Below are 18,249 nucleotides of genomic sequence, written 5' to 3'. Positions count from 1 at the left end.
TAATGAATTTGCCAGTTCCCTTTCTAACTTTCATACAGTTAATGGCCGGATATAACGCACATCAGTTTTGGCTGCCATATTGTTGTGTCACGTGATGAGGGAGTAGCGAGGTGAATGCGCCGGGTCGAATTCGTGACGAAGAGTTAAAAATTTGGACATCACCGTCTACTACGAAACCAATTACAAGATGGATGTACGAAAAGTGACAGAATTATTACGAGCCACGATCGACCCAGAGCAACAGAAACAAGCTGAGGAGCAGCTAAATCAGGTCGGTCAATTGATTGAAAACGTGCTTAAATGACCAATACTCCAACAGAAACATGTGCTCCATTCCTATCATTTTCCTTCATTATTATTCATCTTTTATATTTTCTTCATTATTATTCACCCATGTTTATATGCATACATATATAATTAATTCTTCTAAAACATATTCAGGAAAATAAATCTTTTTATCTTTGTTACCTAACAATTTGATTTTTTTTATTAATTTTAATTTTCGAGAGGACGGCATTTAACCAAACTCATAATTATGTGGATCTAGAAATTTTTGTTATATATTCTTCCATGAAATAACATAGATAAGTTTTTTAACATTTTAAAACATTATTTTACTGTCTATCAATTCTGAAATATTTACTTATTACTTAATTATTATTATTTAAAAACATTCTTTTTCATTTACAAGATATTCCTAATTTGTTATAATTTAATACTATTATTTATTGACGCTCTTTCTCTTTATTTGTACTATTAAATGTATACATCATACTGTTTATGTACTCTATTGAACATTAATAAAAATGAACTATTACTTTATATTTCAAATTGTAATCTAATAAATTTCAAATTCTAATCTAATAAATTTCAAATTATAGTTACATATAATGGTTTACATACAATAATAACTACACGAGACTAGATTTATAATTTAAAGAATTCCATAATGTTTTCAGATTCACAAAATTATTGGTTTTGCACCAACACTACTTCAAGTACTAATGACTGCAGAGGAAATGTCTGTAAGACAAGCCGGTAATTAATAAGATTAATTGCATTAAAAAAAAAAAAGAGAAAATTAGTTAACTAATGATAACTTAATACCAATTTAGGTGTTATATATTTGAAGAATCTAATTGCAACAAATTGGGCTGACAGAGAAGATGAAAATGGGTCAGTCAAGTTTACTATTCATGAACAAGATCGTGCAATGATCCGTGATGCAATTGTTGATGCTCTTGTACATGCACCAGAACTTATTAGGTAAGTTTTTCTATCACAATCATATTTTCAATTGTAGAAAGTATACAATATATATATGTAACATGGTATCCTTATAAGTAATCTTAATCAATACATTCTTTTGTTGATTTAGAGTACAATTGGGTGTTTGTGTTAGTAATATAATTAAACATGACTTTCCTGGAAGATGGACACAAATAGTGGACAAGATCACAATATATTTACAGAATTCAGATGCTTCTTGCTGGCCAGGTGTTCTCCTTGCACTCCATCAACTTGTCAAAAATTTTGAGTATGTCTTACTAGACTTTCTTATTCAAAGAAAAAATTATTACCAAAACATGACATATTACATATGTTTCAAATTGCAGTGATAATAGTAGAAACATTTACTGGTATATTTTTTAGATATAAGAAGGCAGAAGAAAGAGGACCATTAAATGAAGCAATGAATCTCTTGTTTCCTATGATTTATCAATTGATATTACGACTTTTACCAGATCCTTCAGAACAATCAGTATTGCTGCAGAAGCAGATATTAAAAATATTTTTCACCCTTACACAGGTATAAATTTTGCTTTTATAGATGTTAAACATATTATTCTATATAAAAGTATGTAATCACTTTTTTAATTTCCATTATAATTTATGATTTTTCTTTCAGTATACACTTCCTTTAGATTTGATTTCAAAAGAAGTTTTTTCACAATGGATGGATGTGGTACGACAAGTAGCTGATAGACCTGTTCCACCTGAAACCAACAATCCAGATTTGGATGACGACGAACGAGCCGAATTGCCATGGTGGAAATGTAAGAAGTGGGCTCTTCATATTTTACGCAGAATGTTTGAAAGATATGGAAGCCCAGGAAATGTAACTCATGAGTACAAGGAGTTTTCTGGGTGGTATTTAAGAACTTTTAGTGGAGGGATACTTGAAGTCCTTTTGAAAATTTTGGACCAATATCGAAGAAAGATATATGTATCACCTAGAGTGATTCAACAATCAATTAATTATATTAATCAAGGGTAAGCAATAAATTGAAACAATAATTCTATTATGTTGAAAGCTACAGTTTGAAAATTCTTTGTTTTAATTTATAGAGTAAGCCATGCATATTCATGGAAGTTTTTGAAACCACACATGTTTGAGATAATTCGTGATGTACTCTTTCCAATACTCTCATATTCTGCAGCAGATGAGGAACTTTGGAATAATAATCCATATGAATATATTAGGGTCAAATTCGGTGAGATGATTTATTAAAAAATAAAATGTATCCTCTTTGCGTATACTTTATCTTTTATTATTTTATTTTAATAAATGATATAATTTATTACTTTCTAGACATTTTTGAGGACTTTGTGTCTCCAGTAACTGCAGCACAGACCTTATTATATTCTGCGTGTAAGAAACGTAAAGATATGCTCCAGGAAACTATACAATTTTGTGTGGAAGTACTAACTAGTCCAAATGCAGACCCTAGACAAAAGGATGGCGCATTGCATATGGTAATTATCTTTATGTAGAAAAATGTTTTATAAGGTAGAAAATATAAAACATTCTAAAAATCAGTTTTCTTTAGATTGGGAGTTTAGCGGATGTATTATTAAAGAAGAAAGTTTATAAAGAGCAAATGGATAAGATGTTACTACAATATGTTCTTCCAGAATTTAGTAGTCCTCATGGACATATGCGAGCGAGAGTAAGTAATCCGTATATTGTTATTTATTAAAATTTATTGATTATTTAATTTGTAATCCTTTCATAATTATTACACTCCAGGCATGTTGGGTATTGCATTATTTCTCCGAAATAAAATTTAAGCAAGAACAAATATTAGTTGAGGCTGTTCGATTGACGACGAACGTTCTTCTAACGGACCAAGATCTACCTGTTAAGGTAGAAGCTGCCATTGCTTTGCAAATGCTTCTTTCTGCTCAAGAGAAAGCAAAAAAATACGTAAAACCTCTAATTAAGCCTATAACCCTTGAATTATTAGCTATTGTACGAGAAACAGAAAATGATGATTTAACAACCGTTATTCAAAAAATTGTTTATATATATCCAGACCAACTTATGCCAATCGCAGTTGAGATATGTCAACATCTTGTGAGTATTATTCCTTTATTTCTTCCCTTTACAAAGTAAATTAAGATATTGAAAAAAATTTTATTAATATTTTGTAGGCTGCGACTTTCAGCCAAGTGCTCGAAACAGATGAAGGCAGTGATGAAAAAGCTATTACTGCTATGGGATTATTAAATACAATAGAGTCTTTATTAAGTGTAATGGAAAATCAACCAGAAATCATAGCACGACTGCAACCAACAGTGCTTCAAGTTGTTGCTCATATCTTTGGAGAAAGTGTGATGGGTAAGGCAAATAATAATAACGAAGGCACAGATACTAAATGTAATATACACTTTATTAAAATGACTGGTAATGTATTTTTTTATTTTAGAATTCTATGAAGAATCTCTTTCATTAGTTTATGATCTTACGATAAAAACAATATCAGGAGATATGTGGAAAGTTTTAGAAATGATATATCAGTTATTCCAGAAAGATGGTTTTGAATACTTTACTGATATGATGCCTGCTCTTCATAATTATATTACAGTTGATACTCCAGCATTCTTATCGAATGAAAATCATATATTGGCTATGTTTAATATGTGCAAAGCTGTGCGTTGATCATGTTTTTATAAAAATTGAAAAAGACGTTTTTAATTTATTTTGTTAAAAATTCATTTTTTATTTGTACATACTAGGTATTAACAGGGGATGCTGGAGAAGATCCAGAATGTCATGCTGCCAAATTATTGGAAGTCATAATCTTGCAGTGTAAAGATCATATTGATCAAGTAAGCTACACTCTAGATGTATATTTTAATGTGCATTTTAACCTAACTTCATTTTATAAGAATGTGAGAAATTTTATATGTAATGCTATTCTTTTAGTGCATACCTTCCTTTGTACAATTGGTACTAGAACGTTTGATGCGTGAAGTTAAAACATCTGAGTTAAGAACAATGTGTTTGCAAGTAGTAATTGCAGCACTTTATTATAACCCAGCACTTTGTCTTGAAACAATGGATAGATTGCAAGGAAATTTTAGACAGTCGACAGAACCAATTGCTTCACACTTTATTAAACAATGGATTCATGATACAGATTGTTTTTTAGGGTGAATTATTTTAATTGTTCAATAGTGATTGCATTTTTGTTTTATAATTAAATATTGTAAATATTGATCCATTTTTATAAAAAAAAACAATATTTATATTATTTAGGTTGCATGATAGAAAGCTCTGTGTTCTTGGATTGTGTACTTTAATCAGTATGGGTCCCGCAAAACCACCAGCAGTGAATGAATGCGCCCAGCAAATCATCCCATCTTTGATTCTACTTTTTGATGGACTGAAAAGAGCCTATGCAGCTAAAGCATCTGACGCTGGTGACGAAGAAAATGAAGAAGATGATAGCGATATCGATGAAGGTAGTAATTTCCATTTATCCTCCTATATCTCTTTTCATTCATTTTTATTTTCAAAAACTAATAGTGCTATCAATATGTTTATACAGAGATTTTATCATCCGATGAAGACGAAATTGACGATGCTAGTCAAGAATATTTGGAAAAGTTGCAGGAAAAGGTGACAAGGTCATCTACACAACATGGTTTTAATGTATCAGCTTCAATTCAAGATGGACATGGTGATCACAGATCAGATGATGATGGTGATGACTCAGAATATGATGCTAATGAGGAAACTCCACTTGAATACTATGCCACACCTTTAGATTCAGATGATATGAATCAAGATGAATACATTGTTTTCAAAGAAGTAATGCAAAGTGAGTAATCACTATATTCTTATGATTCCCACATATTTGTATTTCCTTCTATTTGTTAGATGAAGTACATACTCAAATTCTTTTTTATTTACAGATATTGAAAGAACAGATACAGTTTGGTATAGAGCATTGACTGGTCATTTAACTGCAGAACAGCAAAAGGCATTACAGGAAATTATTCTTTTAGCAGATCAGCGTAAAGCAGCTCTTGAAAGTAAACGAATCGAGCAGAGCGGTGGTAAGCCTCCCTTTTATTGATATAAAATATAGGTAAAAGTTTGCTTTCGAGATGCATTGCACTAAAATAATATACATATATTTAATGTTTTTGTTTTAGGTTACGCCTTTCATTCACAGACTGTACCTACATCGTTCAATTTTGGTGGAACGCTTTTAAGCCGATAGACACCCGATCGTTTATATTCTTAGCTTAAGTAAGTAAATAAATTGTGAAGCATCCAAGTCGAGTATCCTTAACAATGCAGTACATGTTCCCACTCCGTTAAAACCGAGTTGCACACGAATTGAATTCGACATGAAAAAAGCTCTTATTTTTGTTTGTTTCTCCACGTTTTTGACTTTTCATGACTATGGCTCGGTACATACAACAATGGTAGCATCCTTTCGAGCGTTTGGAAATCCATTCCACGATGGAATCTGCGGAGAAGCACGCTTCTTCTCATAACAAAATAGTAAAACGTAATTAATTCTCATAGTAGAAAAATGCATCTAGGATAAATAAAGATAATAATTTGTATTTTTTGATATGAAAGATATTTTTGATCACTGTTATTTCGATTTCCAGATTCCAGGGAATATGTTCTGATCTCGATTTCCAAATCACTGTGCTTCTTCGCCGAGCTCATGCCAATCCATCGTTCAGCGCGATCGAATCTTTTTTTTTGTACGAGAAAGAAAAAGATATGTATGAAACTAAAAATGGAAGGGTGAAAAGAGAGAAAGAGCGCGTGTATGTATGTGTGTGTTTGAAAGAGGAAAGCAGACGAAAAAGGAGAAAGTAGTTCGATCGCTTTTGAAGCGCTCGAAAAAGTGCCTTCAACATGCTCGACGCGGATGGGACCTAACTTAAACAAAGCAAATTGGATCGAGGCTAGGACGCTTCTCTAGTTTGTAAGTTTCCTAAACAATGTACTAGAATATAATAAATTAATGCTAATTAAAAATGAAGATTTAAAGAACTTAACAGCCTTAATTTCAATAACATTAATTGTAATATTTCAAAAGGAGATTAAATTGATGTAGAATTATATCGCTTTGTACATTATATTACAAGTAAAAGTCATGTACAAAGTTTATGACTTACTAAGTTTCTAATTTAAAGACATTAGTTAAGCTAAGTCCTGTTTTGTAAAAATTGTATAATGCTTTATTAACCATTTTTTATTCATTTATTTGAAGGAATAAAATAAAATTTGATAACAGTTCCGCATAGTAACATTGGTTATCATATCTGACTAGAAAAATGGAAGTTGTATAATTAGGAACAGAATTGACTAACAATTAAAATGCAAAATTTTTTCGTTAACAGCCTTATATTCCACTTTCGATCGATACATAAGTTAAGTTACGTGATTTTAAATGAAGAACTTAGCAGGATATATACATATATCCATTTATGGAAAATAATTTATATCCTGCGAAGTAACCCTCAGGGCGGAGATACATTTATAAGAGGAGCTGCGATGATTGAAACTGTAGATACATTTGCTGTTACATATATGCATATATATATATACATTTTTAAAAATAAGATTAGAACAATTCTAGTTTTAGAGATACTACGAAATTTTCATTTGGGTATAGAAGATTGTAGTTAAAAATAAATTTTTAAATACAGAATAATTATACGCTTATTTTCATGTTTAGTCTTGCAAAAAGATGTGAAGCAGTAACTTCTAATCATTAATAGATATACTTTCAAAAACAACTTTAATAATCATTATTAGCAATATGTTCTGTTTTCATTATATATACTAATGAATTAACAGTTGAATAAAAGGCTTGCAAGTGTAAATACAATTTCAATTCTTTGTTACATTTGAAAGAAAGAAGTACAGAAAGGAAAAAAAGTATCCCACAACTCCGAGAAAACAGCACATCGGTGGTATTTTTTACCGATGGTTTATTGACCAAAGGTACGAAGCACTCATGAAGACGCAAAGAGGCCCGTTAAAACGAATGAGATGGATGAGAGGAACACGTTTAGAGCATGAAGGAGTTCTACTCTCGATCTCTTTCCTCAATGTGTCCTCGGATAAAGTGAACGTTAATGTCACTTGAGACACCGTTCAAAATAAAACGCGCCAACATAGCCACCTCTCATTGCTTTTGCTACATTCTGCTCAAACGCTCTCCTATTATTTTGCAGGACCTCCGCAGCATCTTTATTCAATGGATCTTCTGGATTTGGTTCCTAAACAAATAATATCTTTTCATAAAAATTTCTTTGCTCAACTATATACAAAGATGTAACATATAACGAATTTGATATAAATTAAATAATTAAGCATTTATGTAGAAAATTCTCTACTTTGTTAAAGAAAATGTAATAATTATTAATGTTATACTAAATACCAAGAAAAGATATTGTAATCCATAGACAATAGAATTAATTGTAAGGACTGGTTTCCAATCTTCTCTTAAAATATTTAGACACACATTGCCATCTAAGTCAATATTAGGATGATAAACTTGTGTTTCACATTTTACTTTAGGCGGCTCATGTGGATAATTTGGCCCAACCTTAAAGCTGAAGACAAATCGACCACCTCTATAAAATCCCTAAAAATTTTTTTAAATCATTACCAAGTCGTATATATAAAAAGAAAAATGTTCTTACCTCATCTGGACAAATAATTAGCTTAAAGCTGAGAAGGTCATCTGGATCAGGAAACTCTGTCCCACATGTTTTTGGAAGATTAAGTTCATTTATGTCTACATAAAATAAAAATTTTTTAATGTACATGTTAAAGAATAGAGAAAAAAATATATTTCAATTATTCAAATTACACAAGGTTATTTAAAGGTCAAAATAGTGGACAAAATATTTTTTAATTTAGGATAGTCTTAAATATTATGTAAATATTAATATTAATAACAATAGATATAAAAACAAATCAAGTCGCATTATCTTATTTATTAAGGAATTTTCTTTATAATAATCTTGTGAATAATTCTTTGGTGCTTCATTGGATATAACCATATATTTCTATTATTTATTAAGTTAACTTCTTAAAGTTAAGTTAATTTTAAAATTTTTAAGTTAAAGTTAGCTTAATTTGTCGAAACGTTATAAATAATATTTTATAAACAAGTTATAACATTTTTGCTCACAAATCAACATCTTCAAGAAATACGGAAATAAATCAATTTGTAAATTCTGCATATATGTATATGCAAGGTAAATGAAAGCACAGAACTAAATATATAATATACGCGTAACATGGTATCAATAAAAATGGGCAAATATTGACTGTTACAAAATTTAAAACTAACTACAACGTTGAATCTTAACAAAACTTTTAATCAACTTTTAATCGATACGTTTTAGTCTTTATATATTAAGTTGGATTTATAGTAACAAATACAACAGACATTGTAAAGGAGACTATGAGTAACCGTCAATAAACCTTTTGTGATTCTCAGTTGTGCTGCAGATGCCTTCTTTTGGGTGCCAGCTTTCGGCGACTCGCCATCCTTTTTCGCCTGTTTTAACGAGAATAATTTGATCATGATAGAGTGGCGGTGCCCGGCGTGGAAGGCACAAAAGTCTTCTTCCTCGATCGACCACGCGCGCAGCTACGATGCACGCAACAAAACTTTTTGACAATGGAAACAACTACTGTAAATTTACGACTGGTTTCACGTGGACGGAACAGAACTCGATTCTGTTACGATCACGGTATTAAAGTACCATTTTTCATACAGTAAAGCCTGTATTTCATTTATGCATATATGCGCGTAACATATTCCAGATTAAAATTAAATAATTATTTCTTTTCGATTAAGACAAATTTTTTGCAATTATGTTTTTGATATTTACCTATAGTAATGTAGATTATGGAATATTAATAATTTATTTTATTAGTTTTGAATTAATTTAGTGTCTCATAATTTAGAGGAGCGTAGACTGAAGATTAAATGTTACATAAACTACAAGGCAATTTATACAAATCAATTATTATTATTATTAAACGCCTATAATAAGTAAGATATATTATAATTTGAAGATATAGAATGTCAAATGTTTATATTACGTTATCATAATCATAAACGTATAGAAAAGTATTTCGCATGCATTTCTTGTTGTTCAAATATGATTGGAGATCGCTTGTAACGATTTGAGATTCTACCAATCATAATAGTTCACATATATTGGAAACCTTTATTCGTGCAATGAAAATATCTTTCTTGGTATCGTTGAATATACGAACAATTATTTGCTGCTACAAGGGAAAATGTATAAACACTATATACCTAGATGGTTCAATGTTCGTTTCGAATTAGAGTGAGGTTTAAGACGTCAATGGCTTACATTAGTTGTGCATGTTGCTTGTAACGATCAAAAAGTAACGAGGTAGCGTTTCGCGATCCGCAAGTATTTTTTAAGTGTGACAGTAGACGACACGATGGCTGGGATCCGGGATGAGATTTTAGCTAACTTTCAGGTGATATATTAAATGATTAATTATTCGCCAATATTAAATACAAAATAGAATTTTAGGTTATGCTGTATGCATTAATGACATTGACAGTAGTAAAAAAAATTGTATAAATATAAAACAATATTTTCGTTTGTTTTGTCTTCGATCTGTCAAGATTTTAGCGATATTTTAAAGTATATAAAAAGATAAGCATACACATATATAGGGTGGACTGAAAATCGTAGTACAACCAAAAAGAAAACGATTCTATGAGAAAAAATAAGGAAAAAATTTAGTATAAAGTTTTCTCCTTTGAGAATTTAAAAAAAAAAAATGATTTTGAAAATTGGTCAATTTTCATATATCATTAATATTAAAACAATATTCTTTGATGTTTAATTCTGTATATTGTTAAAAACGTTTTTTCACACTCTTTTTGTTTTTGTATTATTGTATTTATGAATCATAAAAACGGATAACAAAGACTGTAAAATTACAAGGACAGAAACAAACTTTAAAAAAGAATTCTGTTGTTAATTAATTAAAAAAATTTTTCTCTATTTTATATTAATATTTATATTAATTATTTATGAATAAATAAATGTAAACTATTCTTTTAGGCATGTACAGGAATTGATGATGTTGGTGATGCTATTAAATATTTAGAAGAATCAAATTGGGATTTATTGGTAACTTTTTGTATAAATTCATTTATGTATTATATTTAAAAATGCATTAGAACTTAAATGATATATCATATCATATAGGCGGCAGTAAATCAAGCTATGCTTCATGGTACACAACAATTACCTTCTGAAGTAAGTCCAGATATAGAAATGATAGAAGAAATTGAAAGAATGCCTCAGGCACATTCATTATCATCCCAAACCAATTGTGATCCTAAAAGTAATTCCAAAGTAGAAGTAACAGAAAATTCAAAACCAGGGACAAGTAAACCTAAAAGTTGCGAAAAAGAAAGAACTCTTACATTCCATATTAACCATCTTAATAATGAATATAAAATAAATTTGTCTGAGTTTTCATCATTAAGTAAGTGGTTAATACTTTATCATATTGTTTGTATACAATAGTTAAAATGAGAGTTACATATACATATCTTTTTAGAGGATCTCAAACAGCTTATATGGGTACAAACAAATGTGCCACCTTGCCAACAACGTCTGTATGGGTGGAAAAAAGAGCCAAAATCAGATTATAGATCATTACAATCATTAGATTTACCTAAAGAAAATACATTGTATATGTCTCCTGCAACAGAAGATGTTGATTTAACAACTGATATGTAAGTAAATTTTCTAAAAAATGATCTGTTTAATTCTATAAAATATTTCAATTTTATGTATAATTTCACATATTTATTATTTTTGTAGAGTGAGTTTATCAAATCGAATGACTCAAACATATACTTTGAACATTAAAAATGAAATAAATAAGGAAACATATAACTTGAAATTTCCTGGAACCAATACAATTTTGGATGTAAAATCTGGCATTTATTCATTAACAGCTGTTCCAGTTCGAAATCAACAATGGAAAGGCTGGCCAAGTTTAGTAAAAAATGATAATGTTATGTTAGCTCAGAGTGGAATTTCTTATCCAGAACATGATCTATCCGTTAATGAAATCCCCATAAAAAAAGAAAGAAAGGTATAGTAATAATTAAAATGCAAATATATATAGTTTTAAAATAATACTTATGTACTTACAGGAAGTTATAGACCTAGTTGAGAGTGACAGTTCTATAGATGAAGATGATATAGAAGATGATGTTTTTGTAGATAACGTCAGATCTACAAAAACTCAACGTCTTAGTACGTACATTAAATTTTTTAAATTTAATTTTACGTTATCAATAATTTATTTAATTTATTTTTAGTGCCAGAAAATGTAACAGATGAAACAATAGGTACAATGCATTTTGCAGAAGAATTTGAAAAACGGTATGGGCCAGCACATCCAGAATTTTTTACTGGTACATTTAAAGATGCCGTTAAAGAATCATGTTTAAAGCCTGCGAAAGAGGTTTGTAATTGATAGAATTATTTATTTTAATTAATATTTTATATAAAATATTATAATTTTTTAATGTTACAGAGAAAATTGTTAGCTGTATATTTGCATCATGATAATAGTGTATTAGCAAATGTATTTTGCACGCAGTTATTAAGTTGTGAAGCAGTACTTCAAGTTCTCTCAGCAAATTTCATTGTATGGGGTTGGGATATTACATTTGAATCCAATAAGCAAAAGTATATATAACAATAAAAGATAATTTTTTAATAACATCAGACCTTTTTCTTGCAAAATGCTTTTAATTTACAGATTTCTTTCATCTGTAAAACAAACATTAGGATCATTTGCAACATTAGCTATGGAAAATATAGATGTTGATACTTTACCTGCTCTTGTAATTATAATGAGAGCTAGATCAATTACAGAAATGTTTACAGTAATACATGCCAATGTCGGAGTAAATGAACTATTAACTAATTTAATTCACGTTGTTGAAGTATTTCAGGTAAATGAAAATTAATATATGATGTTAATATAATCTCTAGCATTACATTTTTTCAAAATAGGAACAAAGACGTACCGATATTGGTGTTGAAGAAGAAAGACAAGCTAGAGAAAGAGTAAAACAAGAGCAAGATAGAGCATATCAAGAAAGTTTAGCTGCAGACAGGTACATTAAAAATATACATATAATATTTAGATAAATATATATATATCCAAATTGTTTTAATTTCGATATAATTCTAGAGCGAAAGAAGAAGCGAAACAAATGCAAGAAGAGCTAGAAAAGCAACGAAAAGAACAAGCAGAAAATGAAAGGTTGGCTGAAGAAGCGAGAAAAGAAGCTCATAGACAAGCAGTAGAATCAAGTTTACCTCCTGAGCCACAACAAAGTACTGGTGATGGAGTGCTAAAAGTACGAGTACGGCTCCCAGCTGGGAAATTTTTGGAACGTAGATTTCAATCTGATACGCCATTACAAACGCTTCTTAACTTCCTTATTGTGGAAGGTTATCCAACAGAAGAATATAAAGTTCTATGTAGTTGGCCTCGAAGGGATGTAAGTAGATGATGTAAGCACTTGAGTTCTCACTACGTAAATGTGCTTCTCATTTTATTGAATTAAACGTGGATAAATGAGCTCTTTACATATGTGTCATTACTTTGTAATAGTGAAGTTAAAATTTATTTAATGTTATTTTTTTATTTGTTTCAGTTAACTTCTATGGATTCGAAATTAACTCTTATGGATCTAAAATTCTGTCCTCAAGAAACAGTAATTTTAGAAGAACGATAAGTAACTTGTTGTAATTAAATTAAAATGTAGAAGTTAAACATTGCAATATTCTGAAAGTGTTATTTATTTAACAAGTTTTGAATAGTTATCAGTTAGTATGAGTTCAGTTTATTGTGTAACTACATTTTTATGCTGTATTTTTTCGTACTATTCATTCGTACGACAAATGTAGTCTTATATTATAAAAAAAGGTTCTTTCCATGCATGTGCATTGTATATTTTAAATTCCTAAAAATAAATTACATTTCAAAAAACCTCAAACAAAAGTAGCCTTTTGTTTGTCGTTACCATGATTGCAAAAAGCATTAAAGATATATTAAAGAAGTTCAATTTGTAACAAATATGAATGGAATTTGTAATAAAAAGATATATTTTGAATAATATTTAATTTTTTTAAGAATTTATATTATAAATATAAAGATGCAGCAAAAACGATATCACGCTTTATAAGTTTAATTGCTTCGCTGAATTTATTCTCTAAATCCGTATTTCCAATGTTTTTTGCTGCTTGACATAACTGTCTAAGAACTTCTTCCGAACGACGCATACATCTTATGATAGAGCCTAAAATAAATTAAAGTTGCATTATTCTCTAAAAATAACATGTAAAGGCCTTCAATAATCTAGTGAAAAAAAAACAACAATTCTAAACATACCTTCAAATATGTCTGTCATTTTGCAAATTTGCAAAAAGGTAGCTCCTTTACACCAAGCATATACAACGTCCATTAAATACGGTTTAAATTGTTCTACATATGCGTTTTCATCTAATTCTAAATTAGCTTCTGTAGATACTTTTGCTATTCTTCGAGCTAAATCTTGCATTTGTCTGAGTGGACCACTTAATTCTTCAGTACACTTAAGCATCTCATTTGATTTGTCATCACAAACAAAACAACTAATTAACGCTACCATTTGCGGAACACTTAGCGAATTAAACAAACCATTAAAAATCATTTCTGTCATTAACAATTCATCAGCTCCATTCAGCTCACAAGCAACTCTGCCTTTTAGTTCTATCACATCTGATGCCGTACAATAGGCCATTCTTCGCAATACTCGTTTTCTACATTTTAGTTCATCCATTTGAAGTATTGATTTAGCTTGTTTTAATTCTAGTTTAGCTTGTTTTAGTTGATTACTTAAATCTTCTTTATGTAAAAATTGTTCATATAGCGTATTTACATCAGGATCCTACATTAACAGAAAGTAAAATATTCATTATTAATGTAGGGAATTAAAACTAAGAAAAAATATGTAAAAACAAAAGATGACTATTTTACCTTATGCAAAGGATGAGCATATAATTTTTCTTCTAACACTTCAATTTTTTTAACAATATCTTTGAAAGCTTCGTCTTCGATATGCATATCTGTAATAGGATTCAATAATGGTGGTCCATCAGGAAATCTTTTCTTTACTTCCTGTATCGTTTTTAATACGCTTTTCCTGTTATCAGATGGTCTTAAATCCTTTGGATAATACAATCTAAGTGAACTAATTTGAGAAATTAATGTGTGTATAACAGGGACTACTTCCACATCACCTTCTTCTCCTTCATGACAAGGTACAGGGCAACCTTCCTTAGAGTCTTTAGAAACATGAAGTAATATATCAATAATAATAGCAGTGCTTTCTTTCATTGGGTTTTTAGGGCTTTTCTTTTTAAAATTCACAATAATACCCCAATCAAACATTTCATTTTCATTTTTTACCTACAATTATCAATATAATTATGAGAAAAAATGATTTAAAATGTAAATAATATATATAAATACATACTTTTACTAATCTTCCAGGTTGTAAAAATGGAAGTAAATATACTGGTTTCGTCAAAAATGACCTAAATTCAGTGCTAAGATGGTCAAGTTGCTCACGTATATCATGATAAGAAGATATATGGTTATACCTATCAATAGTCACTGCATTATATGCAATTTGCAAATCCTTCGCCTCTACAATGATATGCAGAAATAATATTTTATTCTAAATCATAATATTTAATAGGTGAAAAGATAATTCACTTACTGTTATATAGGTCTGGAATAGATGCTTGATTTTGAAATTGATAAAAGCTCCTCTCAAGCATATATTCCGGATTAATTTCTTCAACTCTCAAAAGGTTCAAAACCATGTTATAAGTTAAATGAAATGCTGAATTAATAGGATCTGGTTTTCCTTGTACAATTGCTTTACCAACGACAGGACTAACTTGTTCATCTATCATTAATATTACTATTCCTTTTTCATCTAAACCTCGTCTGCCTGCTCGACCAGACATTTGTATGTATTCTCCGGATGTAATCCAACGAAAGTCTTTACCATCAAATTTTCGCGATGATGTAAATAGAACTGTCCGTGCTGGCATATTTAATCCCATAGCAAAAGTTTCGGTCGCGAAGAGTGCTTTTATTAATCCTTCTCCAAACAATATTTCCACAGTTTCTTTCAAAATAGGTAAAAGCCCACCGTGATGAATACCTATACCTCGTCTTAAAAGCGGTAATACATTTTCAACTTGTGGCAAACGTCGATCTTCTTCGTTAAGAACATCCATAGCATTATTAAATACCTCGTCTACTAACTTCTTTTCTTCTAATGTATTCAAATCTAATTTAGCCAATTGCATTGCATATATCTCACAATCTTTTTTTGAAAAACTAAATATAATTACAGGTGCGAAATTTCTTTCCATAATCATCTTAACCATTTTAAAAATATTTGTTTGCCCAGCATTCGATGGACGAATACCTCCTTTACGTCCTTTAGTATCCCCTTTAGCTGCATCACCATGATGCAAACAAGCCATTGCTCTATTAAAATTTTCTTCTTTAAATTGTCCCGTTTCATCTACAACCTACATATAAATATAAATATATAAATATATGTTGGTTATTTCATCACAGGCTACTTGTTTATTATAGTCTACAAACCAAGTGGATACCATCACCTCCAACGGGGAATATATAATGTTGTAAAGGAGTTGGTCTATAATCTGTATAAACAACATGGCATGGTTGCTTATGTAAATGTGCAACCCATTCTACAAACTGTCTGGCATTAGGTATAGTAGCAGAAAGAAATACATAGTGCACATTATCTGGTAATAATATTAATGTCTCTTCCCAAACAACTCCTCTGTTTTTGTCACGCATATAATGAATTTCATCAAAAATTACCCATCCAACTTCCCGCATTACCTAAATATTAAACGCGCTATTAAGATTCTAAGAATATTACTTACATGTAAATTTAAAAAATATTTTAAAATACCTCAGATCCTCGATAAAGCATATTCCTTAAAATCTCAGTAGTCATGATAAGCACACTTGCTGTTGGATTAATTGTAACATCTCCAGTTACTAAACCTGCATCCTCAAACTCTTCAAAAAATTCCCTGTACTTTTGATTACTTAATGCCTTTATAGGTGTTGTATAGATAACTCTTTGTTTATCTCTCAATGAACACGCTATTGCATACCTACAAAATTTTGTACATTATTTATTATTAACAATACATAGATTATTTAAAATATATCAGTTTTTCAAATTCTAATACATACTCTGCAACAACAGTTTTACCAGCTGATGTATGTGCGGAAACTAAAACAGATTGATTATTCTCGATGCATAATATTGCTTCTTTTTGAAAAGGATCCAATACAAATTTGTACTCTTTTGCTGGTTTGCCTTGTTTATTTTCCAGGGATACATATTCATAATCTGGTGGAACTGCAACTTCGTGTGTACATGACTCAATCGTTTCTATTGTATGTATTTTGATACGTGATGTTAATTCTTCTATACTATAAAAGTTTGAAAATATATTATTCAAAGACAATTATTAAGCGAACCAAATAAAACTTTGCAGATAACTTTTTGGTTAGAGGAACAACTACTGTACAGATTGTTAGAAAAAAGTATCTAATACTTAAAGAGCTTATAGTACTCACTGAAAGGAGTAGAAAGATGTTTAATCAACATAGATTCTAAGAACAATTTTTACGATGTAAATTTAACTTTTATTATTTAGATGTATAGTTAAAGGAAACATTGAATAGACATTTTTTACTGCTCTTGATAAATACTATAAGCTCTTATTTTTAACACCTTGCATCTTACTTTAAATCCTCCAATACAGGATCAGGTCGTAATTTTTTAGAAATAAATGCATCAGAATTATTTTCAAGTTCTCGTTTAGTTCCACTTTCTGCATTGGTTGCCCTGTGTTCATATTATTTCTTTTAATTAAAGAAATTCCTTGAATTTACTTTCAGAGTACATACATACTTATATTACGAAGAGGTTATGTAAAAGTTTATACTAACTTTTCGTTTAACGATACGTTTATATCTTCATTTCTTGACTTTATCGGAGTTGGAATCACTTCTATATCTTCTGTTTCTTCAAAAACGTCAAACAAGTCTTCAGTAAAATTAGCCATTACAAATATAAATTTATACTCTGATCACAATTTTCATAGATTCTTTACAAAGCTTACTGTTTATATCTATCGACGTCCTATATCGACTAGTAAATATATCGAAAAGGTGGTCGACTATTGAATATATCGAAAGAGTAGTCGACTATCGATTATTTTAAAATTTTAAGAAATTATGTATTTAAAACTTCATACTTTTAATATAAAAGAATTTCTAATTTCAAATAGAATAAAGTGCTTTAATTAATTAGAACATAAAATACGTAAGTAGGATCAAAAGTATTTTTATTATGAAATTACAACTTATATATACATACAATAAAGAAATATCATAGGGTATATTGAATAATTCATTTCAAATATACATCAATTTTCTTTACATCAATATTTACACTAATATCATCATCATTTTTATTTCTCAAATGAGTCTTACTTAAAAGTTTTATAAATTTTATAATATAAAACATATCAGATCAAATAAAAACCAAAATTTTTGTAACTTTATTTTATTTTGCTATAGGTGGCAAAATAATGTATGTATCTGGTTAATTAATTTAGGCAGCATAAACCGCAGGTAAAATGGATAATTTGTCTATTCGTTACGTGATTCCGGACGTGATAACACGTTGAAAGATAGAGGCCTTCGAATGGGTCGAGTTTATATGACGAAGAAGCAGGACTTTCAGTTTCTTTTAGGCGTTCGCG

At 29.7% G+C, this 18,249-nt stretch overlaps 4 protein-coding genes across 10 annotated transcripts; 2 read left to right on the top strand and 2 right to left on the bottom strand.

Moving 5' to 3' along the window:
• Positions 1–63: 63 nt before the first annotated feature.
• On the top strand, positions 64–6,307 carry LOC100645666 (importin-7). 5 transcript variants are annotated; one of them, XR_001099129.3, is made up of 20 exons: positions 64–271; positions 960–1,038; positions 1,116–1,266; positions 1,379–1,537; positions 1,654–1,810; positions 1,910–2,274; positions 2,350–2,495; positions 2,594–2,757; positions 2,832–2,951; positions 3,032–3,358; positions 3,436–3,622; positions 3,711–3,934; positions 4,021–4,113; positions 4,211–4,437; positions 4,544–4,749; positions 4,836–5,108; positions 5,203–5,346; positions 5,446–5,542; positions 5,726–5,807; positions 5,914–6,307. XR_001099129.3 is itself a non-coding variant. In XM_003392837.4 (19 exons), the coding sequence occupies exons 1-18, from the start codon at positions 188–190 to the stop codon at positions 5,511–5,513; spliced, it is 3,174 nt and encodes a 1,057-aa protein (XP_003392885.1). In that variant the 5' UTR covers positions 64–187; the 3' UTR covers positions 5,514–5,542; positions 5,914–6,307. The 5 variants fall into 5 exon arrangements, 3 of the variants coding, with proteins under 3 accessions (XP_003392885.1, XP_012168921.1, XP_012168807.1); XR_002308094.2 differs by having other exon boundaries at positions 5,446–5,807; XM_003392837.4 differs by lacking the exon at positions 5,726–5,807.
• Positions 6,308–7,250: 943 nt separating this feature from the next.
• On the bottom strand, positions 7,251–9,007 carry LOC100645787 (NEDD8-conjugating enzyme Ubc12). Of its 2 annotated transcripts, none has more exons than XM_003392838.4 (4): positions 8,759–9,007; positions 7,969–8,063; positions 7,704–7,910; positions 7,251–7,542 (listed from the first exon to the last, which is right to left on the bottom strand). In XM_003392838.4, the coding sequence occupies exons 1-4, from the start codon at positions 8,859–8,861 to the stop codon at positions 7,402–7,404; spliced, it is 546 nt and encodes a 181-aa protein (XP_003392886.1). In that variant the 5' UTR covers positions 8,862–9,007; the 3' UTR covers positions 7,251–7,401. The 2 variants fall into 2 exon arrangements, with proteins under 2 accessions (XP_003392886.1, XP_003392887.2); XM_003392839.4 differs by lacking the exon at positions 8,759–9,007 and adding an exon at positions 8,463–8,487.
• A 511-nt stretch (positions 9,008–9,518) lies between these two features.
• On the top strand, positions 9,519–13,486 carry LOC100645550 (FAS-associated factor 1). Of its 2 annotated transcripts, none has more exons than XM_048414462.1 (12): positions 9,519–9,796; positions 10,393–10,461; positions 10,540–10,822; positions 10,898–11,075; positions 11,164–11,440; positions 11,502–11,604; positions 11,670–11,815; positions 11,888–12,042; positions 12,116–12,311; positions 12,373–12,476; positions 12,554–12,879; positions 13,023–13,486. In XM_048414462.1, exons 1-11 carry the CDS (start codon positions 9,758–9,760, stop codon positions 12,876–12,878), a joined length of 1,875 nt encoding a protein of 624 aa, XP_048270419.1. In that variant the 5' UTR covers positions 9,519–9,757; the 3' UTR covers position 12,879; positions 13,023–13,486. The 2 variants fall into 2 exon arrangements, with proteins under 2 accessions (XP_048270419.1, XP_003392884.1); XM_003392836.4 differs by having other exon boundaries at positions 9,520–9,796; positions 12,554–12,866.
• Positions 13,473–17,620, bottom strand: LOC100649317 (exosome RNA helicase MTR4). Its single transcript, XM_012313112.3, has 10 exons — positions 17,432–17,620; positions 17,226–17,327; positions 16,667–16,909; positions 16,377–16,584; positions 16,037–16,303; positions 15,132–15,960; positions 14,886–15,058; positions 14,387–14,818; positions 13,760–14,297; positions 13,473–13,667 (listed from the first exon to the last, which is right to left on the bottom strand). Exons 1-10 carry the CDS (start codon positions 17,545–17,547, stop codon positions 13,510–13,512), a joined length of 3,066 nt encoding a protein of 1,021 aa, XP_012168502.1. The 5' UTR covers positions 17,548–17,620; the 3' UTR covers positions 13,473–13,509.
• Positions 17,621–18,249: the final 629 nt, after the last annotated feature.

Source organism: Bombus terrestris, chromosome 1, assembly GCF_910591885.1.
Source record: "Bombus terrestris chromosome 1, iyBomTerr1.2, whole genome shotgun sequence".
NCBI classification, from domain to species: domain Eukaryota; kingdom Metazoa; phylum Arthropoda; class Insecta; order Hymenoptera; family Apidae; genus Bombus; species Bombus terrestris.
The sequence above is the reverse complement of the archived record's forward strand: the minus strand, read 5'-3'. Positions and strand labels throughout refer to the sequence as shown.